At 42.1% G+C, this 12,203-nt stretch overlaps 1 protein-coding gene across 1 annotated transcript in view; it reads left to right on the top strand.

Annotated features, from left to right (window-relative positions):
* ANK3 (ankyrin 3) overlaps positions 1 to 12,203 on the top strand; it is a 329,557-nt gene that overhangs the window by 181,456 nt on the left and 135,898 nt on the right. The window contains 4 exon segments of the mRNA XM_060126942.1: positions 1,908 to 2,105; positions 3,698 to 3,796; positions 4,084 to 4,182; positions 10,611 to 10,808. Of these exon segments, the coding sequence (XP_059982925.1) occupies positions 1,908 to 2,105; positions 3,698 to 3,796; positions 4,084 to 4,182; positions 10,611 to 10,808 (594 nt within the window).

Below are 12,203 nucleotides of genomic sequence, written 5' to 3'. Positions count from 1 at the left end.
GTGTGGCATTCAGAACTTCCCCAACCAGGGATTGAACTTGTGCCCCCTGCATTGGAAGCATGGAGTCTTAACCACTGGACCACCAGGGAAGTCCCATAGTTGTTTTTTGGGTTTTTTTTTGCGGTACGCGGGCCTCTCACTGTTGTGGCCTCTCCCTTTGCGGAGCGCAGGCTCCGGACGCGCAGGCTCAGCGGCCATGGCTCACGGGCCCAGCCGCTCCGCGGCATGTGGGATCTTCCCGGACTGGGGCACGAACCCGCGTCCCCTGCATCGGCAGGCGGACTCTCAACCACTGCACCACCAGGGAAGGCCCCATAGTTGGTTTTTCATCACCGTCTACCAAGGCTCTCCAAGGCTTTTAACAGTGTCCTTAAAGCCTTTCCTTCGGTACTCATATTTTACCTGTTAACATATTATGTCATATAATTAGCGTAAACATAGTACAAGCTAGAAAAGTACTAGTATAAACACACTAGTGTGGGAACAAACACAACTAGGTCTTTGTAAACATAAAATCCACAGGTGGGTACAAAGGTAGTGGTAACATTCTAGTCAGCAGACTGTAAACCTTAAGTGTCCGGTGTATCGTGGTACCAGCTGGTAGATTTTACAGAGGACCTAGAAACAGAGCTCTGCAAACGTTTTCTGGAAAGGGCCTGATCATCAATATTTTAGGCTTCACAGGATACTGTCTTTGTCCACGAACTCTCAGCTCTGTCATTACAGAGTGAAAACAGCAATAGTACATAATTTAATACATCAGCAAATGGACATGACTGTGTTCCAATAAAACTTTATTTACAAACACAGGTGGCAGCTGGATTTGGCCCCTGGATTTTACTGTTCTGATCCCTGATCTAGAGGATGTTGGTTAAGCAGTTAAGTAGATTGATTAAGAGAGGCTGTACTCTTACCTTTACAAGAAACCTCACATTTTTGAGTGTTGTTACTTATGAAGCATTTCATCTAGGAAATGGTTTCACCCACAAGCTGAAATTGACCATAAGATGTATAGTTATCTCATTAAAGAGATAGTATGTGTCATTGTTAAGAGTCTGACTTCCATAGCCAACGGCATCTCCCCTAACTTCTCACACTTCCTACTAGTTACACAGACCCTCTTGCTTTGATCTTGACCTTTGCACAGCAGTGCCCTGTGCTCCAGCCTCTTCTCTCTACTTGCCCTACATAAAGTATTTACCTGGACTTTTTCACATCTCGGTAGGGGATTTCTCTCCAGAGGGCATCTTTGGGCAAACAAGGAAATACCCCTCCAACGTGGGGATAAGGCCCTCAGGGTGCAGGACTTAGGAGTGCCTTGTGTCCTTGGGTGAACTGTCATAAGGTGCCTTCCACTCCAGGCAGATGCAGCCTGGATGACAGCTCGGCAAGCAGAGGATGGGCTGGCTGTCAGCCCCCGTCTTAGCTGGGAACCTTCCTCAACCATCCTACACTGCCCTCTCCCCTCCTCCCACTTTTGACTGTGGGAAGGCAGTACCAATAAAATATTCATTACATATGAGTACATGAGAACTGGTGGAGGTATACTATCCCTCCCAGGTATTTCCGTTTTCCCAGGATACATTCCCTTATCTCCCCCAAAAAGGAGTCATCAGAGGTTTAAAAATTGCTAAAGTATAGCAGGACGGAGTGGGGATAATTTCTAGATAGAACTGCCTTTCACAATTCTCACGCTGATAGGTTACTCAGAGGGTGTTTAAGGTGCTTAGATCTGCCATCCCCACCTTTCTGAAACTTAAAGAAAAAGATAAATGAGGTTCTTTTTAGTATTGAATCAAAGAGTTGAATGTAGCCTCTGATACCAAGCAGTGAAGTTTCCTGTATTTTTCACAGTGGCACCATTGTTTTCTCCGCTCATCAGCCCTGAACTTTTACTTGTCCTATAGGATGACCAAACCCCACTCCACATTTCTGCGCGATTGGGGAAAGCAGATATAGTACAACAGCTGTTACAGCAAGGAGCATCTCCAAATGCAGCCACGACTTCTGGGTACACCCCACTCCACCTTGCAGCCCGAGAGGGGCATGAGGACGTAGCCGCCTTCCTTTTGGATCATGGCGCATCTTTATCTATAACAACAAAGGTATGAAAGCCAGTCTTAGAATCCTGCTGTGTCCCCAAAAAAACATGCTCTTTACAGTTTCCTGCGTGGTAATAGGTACAAAAGGTGTACAACAGCAACTCTACTTGGATCCCAGGATTAACATGGCCCGCAAAGCCCTGGGGTGGGGCAGGGTGGTTTGGTGTGTGTGTATAGCTTACGTTTCTCAGTACATTATCTTCTCATGAAACCTTATTGATGTCTGGAGTCAGATATTTCTTGCAAGTTGTTTGACAGATTTAAAGGGTGCTTGAAAAACACAGCCACAGATTTCTGTTGCTGAGGCCAGGTATACAAACCACTTTATCAAAGCTCAGTTGGTTAATGCGTTTATAATACTTTCAAAGCAGGAGGTGTATTTTTTTTCTTGGTTTGTTGATGCTGCTTTTGTTGTTGTTGCTTTCTTTTCCGATTTATAGGTTTTTGTTTTTTAATCTCAGCTCTGATGCCTTACAGTAATGACCCACCACCCAGTTGCTTTTCAAGTGCAGAATGCAAAATTTAGAGCTCATTTTTCTTTGATCCTACATGAACTAGCAAGTGTGGTAGCAAGATGAACTGGCCCACGGCATGTCTTAGAAAGCTAGAAATTGGTGTTACACCCTGTTTGAGATGCAGAGAAGAAGCATTCATGTGTAATCAATGCAGAAGATAATTACAGGGATTACAAATACTTGGAAAACTATCTGAACAAATGATGACTTTCTCAGAATTCGACCCCTGCGATTCTCTAGGCTCCTCAGTAGACATGCAAGTTCCTGGATCTCATTTAACATGTGAAACAGAGGAGTGGGTGATAGGGTTTTGAGTGTCCTGGCCTTTCCACCATACGAGCTGCCCACTTACTCTAACTGGCTTTAGTCCCATGGGGTCAAATATGTTGACAGCCCTCTAATCCCTGCCTCGTGCTTGGGGCCCTAGCTGTGCGTGGTGACTGACCAGTCGACACCCAGATCCTTGTAAGAGTTGGAAGCAAGAAGAAGGAGCTGCTCAACTCTCAGTATCCAACTCTCGCCTATTTATTGAGATAGAACCCTGTGTTATTGTTCAGTTCACCTGTGGTGGCTAAAGTGTGAGAATCTCTGACTCCTACCCCTGAGGACTGGGTCATACATACAGACGTGTGTATACGTGTGGCAATAAAGAAAGAGGAAGAGAAAGGCTCCAGTCTGGTGATGTGGGAGGTTATGGGAGGTCCAGACTTGTCCTAGATTTTTCCAAGCCCTCCAAATCCAAATTGGGCCTGGACCCTATAACCTACTCTTCCCACAATTCTTCCCACTCTTCCCCAAATGGCCCTAGAATAAGCCCCAGATCCAGCTTTCCAACTTCATCCTTGTCAGATACCTGACTAGTCCCCAGGATTAGTGTCTCGTGGCCGAGCCAACAGAAAGAGAAAGATTAAATATGCTGCTCATCTGTTGAAAGGGGGACTCTTTAACTGTTATCTGCCAGTCTTGGTCCTTAAGTACAGGCTTAACGGCTCTTCACCATTAGAATAATGCCTCAGTTCTAGAAGAGTGATGCCTTTGTATCGTTTCTATTACTCATTATTTTTATGTTTATCGTTTCAGAAAGGATTTACTCCCCTTCATGTGGCAGCAAAGTACGGGAAGCTTGAAGTAGCCAGTCTCCTGCTACAGAAAAGTGCATCTCCGGATGCTGCTGGGAAGGTATGGGGTCATCGGCCAACTTGTAACAGGCCACTCCCATGATAACAAAAAACAAGCACTTGCTAACATTCACCAACAGCCACCTAAATTATAACTAATCCATATTTAAGTCTCATAGGATGAAGATGACAGCAGAAATAGGAGGTGAAAGCTGGGGTCCAAGTGTTGTGGAAACTGGAATGTAAACTACACTGTGTGTTGTATCCAATGTAATCCCATCTCCTAAATCTAGGCCTCTGACGTTAAGGCGCTTTGACACTGGTTGTTGTTTCTGCACGTGTTTTCAGAGCGGGCTAACTCCACTGCATGTAGCTGCACATTACGATAATCAGAAAGTGGCCCTTCTGCTTCTGGACCAAGGAGCCTCACCCCACGCGGCTGCAAAGGTACCTGTAATGTGACAGCATGAGGAGGCTGACGGGCAGTCTCTATATGTATATTTACTTTGGCTTCGTCTGTATCACCCTCCTAGTTTAGGCATCCCTTAAAGATCGTGGAGATAGATATAAGTGCCTTAGGAAATCTGTGCCTTCGGCTATTTAGTCAGCTCCTGTGGTAGATGCTCAATAAATATTTACTTGTCCATTGTTATTCCTTGAAAATCCAGGATGTCCTGGAGTCTGAGGAAAATCCAGGAAAAAAAGTTGAGGTCCTCTTTAGCCAGACTAAAAACGTAAGAACAGCCAGAGGGAGTAAGAAAGTTCTCATTTGTCAAAGTTATAAAATATGTGTTCCATTTTCCTGGCCATAAAACATTGCCTTCAAGTGGTTTATGTGTGCTTAATAAAATAAGTTGAGAGGTTTTGCTCATGTGTTGTTATTATGGCTAAGGAGAATCTTTATTCTTTTTTTAAAATTTATTTTTTTGAAGTATAGTTGATTTACAATGTTGTGTTAATTTCTGCTGTACAGCAAAGTGAATCAGTTATACAGATATATACATTCCTTTTCATATTCTTTTCTATTATGGTTCATCACAGCATGCAGACTATAGTTCCCTGTGCTGTACAGTAGGAGAATCTTTATTTTTCTTTATTCTTGTTGTTAGGTCTTTTTTTTTTTTTTTTTTTTTTTTTGCGGTACGCAGGCCTCTCACTGCTGTGGCCTCTCCCATTGCGGAGCACAAGCTCCGGATGCGCAGGCTCAGCGGCCATGGCTCACGGGCCCAACCGCTCCGCGGCATGTGGGATCTTCCCGGACCGGGGCACGAGCCCATGTCCCCTGCATCGGCAGGTGGACTCTCAACCACTGCGCCACCAGGGAAGCCCCGTTAGGTCATTTTTGACCAGTAGATAACAGAGATTTCTCAGAAAAGAGGTACTTAGAGTGAATGGCTTCCTTATGACTCTGGTATTCCGACTTGAGAAGCAAATCATAAAGAGTTTATTTAAAGATAGGTTAGCATAGTGCTGTTGGTTTAATGAGTTCGCTATTGTTGAGCAGGTAGTTATGATCAGAGAACACTGGAATGATACAGAGCACAATTTAAAATGCTATCCCATTCTTTTCCTAAATACTGTTGGTTGAAGGAACTTTTAGCATCCCTCCGGCTTTTTATATTTGTTTAGCTCTTCCATTTGGGGGCAGCTATAGTGTTCTGCTTTAAACTTAGTGTTTAGATCAAATCTCTTGTACACACAAATCAAAGAATTTGGGCTATTCTAAGTTACTTTGGATACTTTCAGAGATAAAAGTTTTCAGGTACTTTCTCCATTTAGAGAGTATGTGATCTTTGAAAGTTATTTCTCTTCAGAACCTTTTTTCCTGTATTTCTCAGTCATCTCCTGCCCCATCATCTTCAGAATTGTACCCAGTGAAATCTACAATTCAAAATCAAGCCCCCAAACTTGCTTTTCATCTAAGAGCAGCTTTTTCCCATAATTTCTAGCCCTGACATTCTTTCTATCATAAAGCCATCCCTTGACTTTTGAAAAAACTTTATTTAAAAAAAAAGGAATAGCAGCATTATTCACAATAGCCAAAGTGTAGAAGCAACCCACGTGTCCATGGAAGCATGAATGGATAAACCAAATGCAGTCTATACATGCAGTGGAATATTATTCAGTCTTAAAAAGGGAGGGAATTCTGACACGTGCTACGACATGAATGAACCTCAGAGATACTATGCTGAATGAAATAAGCCATCAAAAGACAAATACTGTATGATTTCCTGTGGAGACACAGTGTAGAATGCTGGTTGCCAGGGGCCGAGTGAAGGAAAGAATGGGGAGTTAGTGTTGAATGGGTAGAGTTTCAGTTTAGAGATGGATGGTGGTAATGAACAGAGAACATTGTGAATGTACTTCACGCCATTGACTGTACACTTAAATGGTAAGTTTTATGTAATGTGTATATTACAACAAGTTTTAAAATGAGAAAAATTTACAATGAAATGTAATAGTTGTCCACTTCATTTGTTTAGTTTCCTATCCCTTTAAGCCTGGGCCACTTTTCTTCTGTTATAAGTACCCTCAGGCTCATGGCAGGCAACCAGTAAATAATTAAAAAGTGAACTATTCATTCCTCACATGAGAGTAATAATTTTGTCATAACTAGTGCTAAGTAGTTTAGAATTGACAAAAGTCACAAATAAGTGAAACAGAATGAGTCCAGTCCACCTTTTCATCCACAAATAACTCTGAAAAAGGCCAATAGTTGATATATTTGTAGTTGATTTTCAGCTTCGTATTTGTCCAACAAGACTTCACGGTTCCCTATCTGCAAAACATCTTTGACAAAGAGTCGAAAAGCAGTTCTTTAACAGCCCTTTAGCCTTCAGCATATCTTTTACAGTCAACTGAACACAGGCTTTTCTAAGAGGACATTCATTCACATTCCCATAGTGCAGTTGCCTCCGTAAGAGTCTCTGTATTGCCATGTCTGACACATGTCCAACCATCCCCACTTTCTGAGGCTGTGGTCCTGGTCAGGAGCTTTTTCTAGTCTTTGATCCTGAGCAAAGCCAGTTCTATCAGTTAGGGTTTGGTTCACCTGGTAGAAAAAAGACGTAGCTACGGTGGATTAAACTGATGAGGTTCTGTTTGTTCTCTTGTCATAACCAGTCTGGAGGTAGGCAGGTGTTGTTGCTGGTTCAGTGTTTCCAGAGTGTAAAGAAAATTTCCTGTGATTTTTTTGGGTCTTTCTTCCAGCTCTTGTTGCTCAGGCTGCCAGGTAGTAAAGAAAGTCAGACACAGGTAGCCCACAGGAGCAGCTCTTACTGTTCAGGCAGGCCCCCTTGGAGGGCCTGTCACATATAGGTAGGATGGGTTTTCATAGGGACTAAACTTTTTTAAACAAAATTAAATTTGTTTTGTCATTTTTTTCTGATTTCTTTAAACTGAATAGGACATCGCAAAAGAGGAACAGTGGGTTGGAAGAAGGTAGAAGAGTAATATTTGAAAAGCAGACTGATAAATGTGCCCTCATAACGTGGTATTAAGTACCCTAATCACCAGTAAGATGGATTGAGAAAACACAACATTAAAAAAATAAATAAAGAAAAAGAAGAAAGAAAGTCAGACAGCAGGGCATTGCCAGAAGCTCCACCCAGCCATTTCTCCTTACATCTCATTGGCCACTTCTTTCTGCAAGGGAAGCTGGGAAATGTAGTTTTCAGCAGGGCACAACACCAAAGGTTCTTTTATTAAGGAAGGAAGGCGAATGGATATAGGCTAGGCAAATAACCTTCTTTCCTCTAGGGAGGCTACAGCATTTCTGAATTCAGGTAGTGGTGAGAAAGGAGGGACAGAAACTCAACAGAGCTAAGCATGCATATGGATATGACAGACAGCCGTGCTTTCCATGCTACCTCTTCCTTATTCAGATCCTTTCTTCTTGGAGTACATGATGCTTTCTTGTTGCCCTTTCTTCCCTTTTGTAGAATTGCGGGCATATTTTCTTACCCACATGTGCCCTAGAAACACGATGTGACTTGAGCTAATGGAAGAGGAAGGAGGGTGCTGAAAAGCTAGATAGGCTTCTCTAATCCATTTTAGCCAGATCTATTTCCTGAGGCAGGACACTGTGCTGGAAAGAGGATTGGCTTGAGTTCAGGAATAACCTGGGCACAGGTTGTGGAAGGGTTAGTGAGCCTTAACTTACTATTTGTCAGATTTCTCTTTCATAAGCTGTACAGTAAATCTGTTGGCATGGATCAGTAGAGATTGTGAAGGTTTGGGGGAAAAACATAAAGTACAGTGTAAATATATTACTTTTAATCATTTAAAATTACATCTGCTCTTGTTTTTAATCTTGAAATGCAAAAGGACACATGGCATGCACTTTGTCCTCTACATCAAGAGGAAAAAAGTATTGATTGAGATTATTCTCTAGTTCAGTCTCTCACTACTTTATGTCTCTTCTGATAAATGTATCTGTCTCCTTTTGTATGGCAAGTAAGAATCCTTTAACTTTCTAGAAATTAGAAGTTAGGAAATTTAGAAAATTTTATCATAGGTCTCAAGATAAACTACTTGTTTCTTATTCAAAATATTTCTTAAGCCTTTCTGAGATAAACTAGCCATTCTAAAATAATACCCTAAATTGTTTTTCCCTTGCTTTATACTTTCCTTTGTATCTCAGGTAAGGAGCTCAGCATAAACCCCTCAGTAATAATGAGTAGCTTGTCTGGAATTGGCATGCATTACACAGATGTCAGAGCTTCTCTGTTTTTTAAGAGTCAATGATTTCTTGGTGGAATTAAAAGTAATCAAGAGGATTGTCACCTCTCAGAGGATACTGACTTACCTTTAGAGGTTGAGAAGTTCCTGACTGGTAAGATGCATGATTAGAAGCTGCTCTGACTTTATCTTGCCTTTACCACTCTAATTAGTTCGCGTTAAGAGTCTTGACTAATCAGGTTTCCTAGCACTGCTTTGTGAATTTTCCCTTTTATTCAGGGGTGGGGATGGTAGTAAAACAGATCACCCCCTCCTGTCACTCACTGTAGAGTCGGGCTCAATCCAGAGAGCTACATTAGGCTCTGAAGACGATCTCTTTAGGGTGTGTCTGAGCAGAGGGCCAAATGCTTCTGAGGTCAGCTGGGGTTTCCAGATGGCAATAGGTCTAAACTAAAAATAGGAGCGTAAAATCTTCTACCCTGGCCCATCCTGTTCAGCAGAGGCTGGTTTCATAAGAGTCTAGAAGTGGCATTTGCACTTTCTTCAGTTGATATCCAGCAACCTTAAATCTTCTAGAATGAGATATAGAAAGAATGTTTGTCAAGGGAGCAATGCTGTCACAGTAGAACATACCACTGACATAAACATGAGGGTTAATTACAGTAGGCTGGTCGACCAGTAGCCCCCCACTGCCCTCTGAGTTGTTTCTGACCCATCCTTATGGCTTGGAAAGATTGTGACTGATCTGTTGTCCAGATTTGGATCATATTCCCAAATCTAAATCCTATTTGTATTTTATAAATTCTAATTATTCTTTTTTCTTTCTCTAAATCCTCTTGTCTATACCAAAAAAAAAAAATTCTAGTTTTTCATTGGCATTTTTTATGTAATTAGATCCAGGCCCATGTCAAAATGTAATCTTGCATTCCTCTTAAATGACTGTGAGTCAGGACAGGGTTCCCTAAGGCAGGGGACCTTTTTTCTTAGGACAAGGGCTCCTGAAGCAGCTCATTAACAATTTGTCAAAGGGATTTTTGTTCCTTCCACCTCTGAGCATCAGAAGTCAACCAAGAGAAGGATCCCAGAATGTTCTGAAAGCTCTAGTAAGCTTGACTCAAATCTAAGGATTTGCCAGTCATTGCCCGGCTATAGAGATACAAAGACAAATGTGGCACAGTACTTGCCCTTAACAAATCTGCATTTTAGTAGGAGGAGACAGATATATGAAGAAGAGTGCCACTAAACATCTCTGGGATTTTGACTGGAGTCAGCCAGGTGAGGGGCAGGTATGAGAGGAAGGGGAGGGGCTTCCCTGGTGGCGCAGTGGTTGAGAGTCCGCCTGCCGATGCAGGAGACACGGGTTCGTGCCCCGGTCCGGGAAGATCCCACATGCCGCGGAGCGGCTGGGCCCGTGAGCCATGGCCGCTGAGCCTGCACGTCCGGAGCCTGTGCTCCGCAACGGGAGAGGCCACAACCGTGAGAGGCCCGCGTACCGCAAAAAAAAAAAAAGAGTGGAAGGGGAGGTGAAACACTTCATGGGGGTGTGACCCTTGAGCTGAACCTTCAAATGAAAGATGCTGGTCCCAAGGGCATGTTGGAGAAAAGCATTCTTGGTAGAGTAAGGCAAGACAGAAACATGAGCCATATGTTGTTTGGGGACCAGTCTAGCTGAAGCATGACTGGAGTTTCATAAAAGAGGCAATCAGAATGGCAAATGGGAGTAGATTACAGTATCTTGACTACCATGAAAATTAAAAATTTCCACTTGTAAGCAATAGGCTAGTAAAGGGATTTTAAAGGTTGACTAATGGCTCTGAACCTGCCCCGGTGGTACCATTTGTTTGTTTCCTAGTTGGGTTTCCTCTCATTCCTGATATATAAGGCAAGTAATTATTGAGCACCTACTAACACAACTACCTGTGCTAGGGAGCTACCATCCATTTGTAAAACCACTGGTACTCTGACTCTTTTGCATTACACTCTCTATAGTACGTTTCCCCTATTTAGGAAAGTGGGAGGTATGAGGGCACTATGTTACTAGCACTTCTTGATTCCTCAGTGCTTGCTTACTTGCTAATGATTTTTTTTAAACCATCAAAGAAAATCACTAGAAAGGGAAGCATACTATTTGAAAATGCACTGCACACATTTTTATCTTGTGACTGGGCATGTGACCAAGTGATTTCTGTTGACAGAATGGTTATACACCACTGCACATTGCTGCCAAAAAGAACCAGATGGACATAGCGACAACTCTGCTGGAATATGGTGCTGATGCAAACGCAGTTACCCGGCAAGGAATTGCTTCTGTCCATCTTGCAGCTCAGGAAGGACATGTGGACATGGTGTCACTGCTCCTCAGCAGGAATGCTAACGTGAACCTGAGCAATAAGGTAACCTTTTTTCTTTTCCTCTGCGAAGCATCCAGCGCAACAAAACCTCACCTTCAAAAGATCGCTAAGAAGTCATGAAAAATTCAGGTCAAATAGAGAGTGCAAAGTGTAGTATGCACAAAAGTATGTACCAACATGTCATTTATCGTAGGAAGACCTTGAAAACAATCCGTTTAAACAATAAGAGAATGTTAAGTCAATAACTGCAAAGTCATACTGGTGAGTAACAGAGCCATAAACATGAGGTCCACAAAATTGTTCTAGTAACGTGAAGTTTTGTTATAATGTAAAGTCAAAGGGCAACCAGAACATAGTAAATAAGAAGTTGTAGGTTGTAAATAAAAAGTTGTAAGTTGATCTATGCCACAGATATTTGGGGGGTACCTACTGCCTGTCCCAGTTTTAAGTCCTAGGTTACAAAAAGAAACTGGAAACAGGTCTGCCTTCAGAGAGTTCATTTTAATAACAGAAATTTAGAGTAGCTGTCTTACTCCATAGATCAAAAGGTTAGTCTCTGTAGGTAAACTGGCAGTGCCAGGGAACTTTTTAAGTCTCTGTTCCCAGAAGTCTTCAGACTCCCCTGACCTCACATTCGACATCCCCATGGTTAGTGAAGAGCTCTGTGAAAGTCCAGCCCACAGTTACCCAGAGACATGTTAAGGAGGTCACTGCCTCCACTGTGTATAGCAGAGAATTTGGGTTTGCTGACCTGCTTATTAATACCTGAGTCTGAGATCTGCCCAAAATACAAGACAGATATTCCTTAGTCTTCAGATTTAAAAAAACCTGCAAAAGTGTCCCCAAATTCCCGATAATCCAAACTCCCTGTTATTTAGCTTCTCCTCTACAGGGTGGTGATGGCACAGCTATGACACTTCTCAGCCATAGCTCAGATATTGGAGTAGAGTTTCAAGATAGCAGTAGTTTTATGGCGATGAATAATAAGTAGTTTAAATATTTTAATATATGTGGCCTGTGTTTTGTGATCACAGAGGCTTTGAATTTCCTGGGTATGAATCCGAAATCTGACTCCTACTTGACGTGTAACTTGATTGGACAAGTTATATGACATCTCTGAGCCTCACTTTCATTCTCTAATAAACAAAGACAACAGTCTTTACTTCCCAGAAATGTCAGGAAGATGACTAACATTCAGCACCTTCTTCTAAGTGGAAAAAGAATAGTTGTCTTAATTTTAGACTTTTCACAGTTTGGGGAAAAGGTTACTCTGCACTAATCTGAATTCCCAAGGTGGTAATTTAACAAATTCTATGAACCAAAAGACATACGTAAGAGAATAGGAAAACCTTTTTTCAGTTTTAGTATCTTGAAAATCCTTTGTGATCATTGCAAACCAAACACAATTTTCTTTTTTTTTCTCGTGTACTGATTTGC

The sequence above is a fragment of the Lagenorhynchus albirostris genome, chromosome 16, assembly GCF_949774975.1.
Source record: "Lagenorhynchus albirostris chromosome 16, mLagAlb1.1, whole genome shotgun sequence".
NCBI lineage: Eukaryota > Metazoa > Chordata > Mammalia > Artiodactyla > Delphinidae > Lagenorhynchus > Lagenorhynchus albirostris.
Note: the sequence above shows the minus strand (reverse complement) of the source record. Positions and strands in the feature narration are given on the sequence as shown.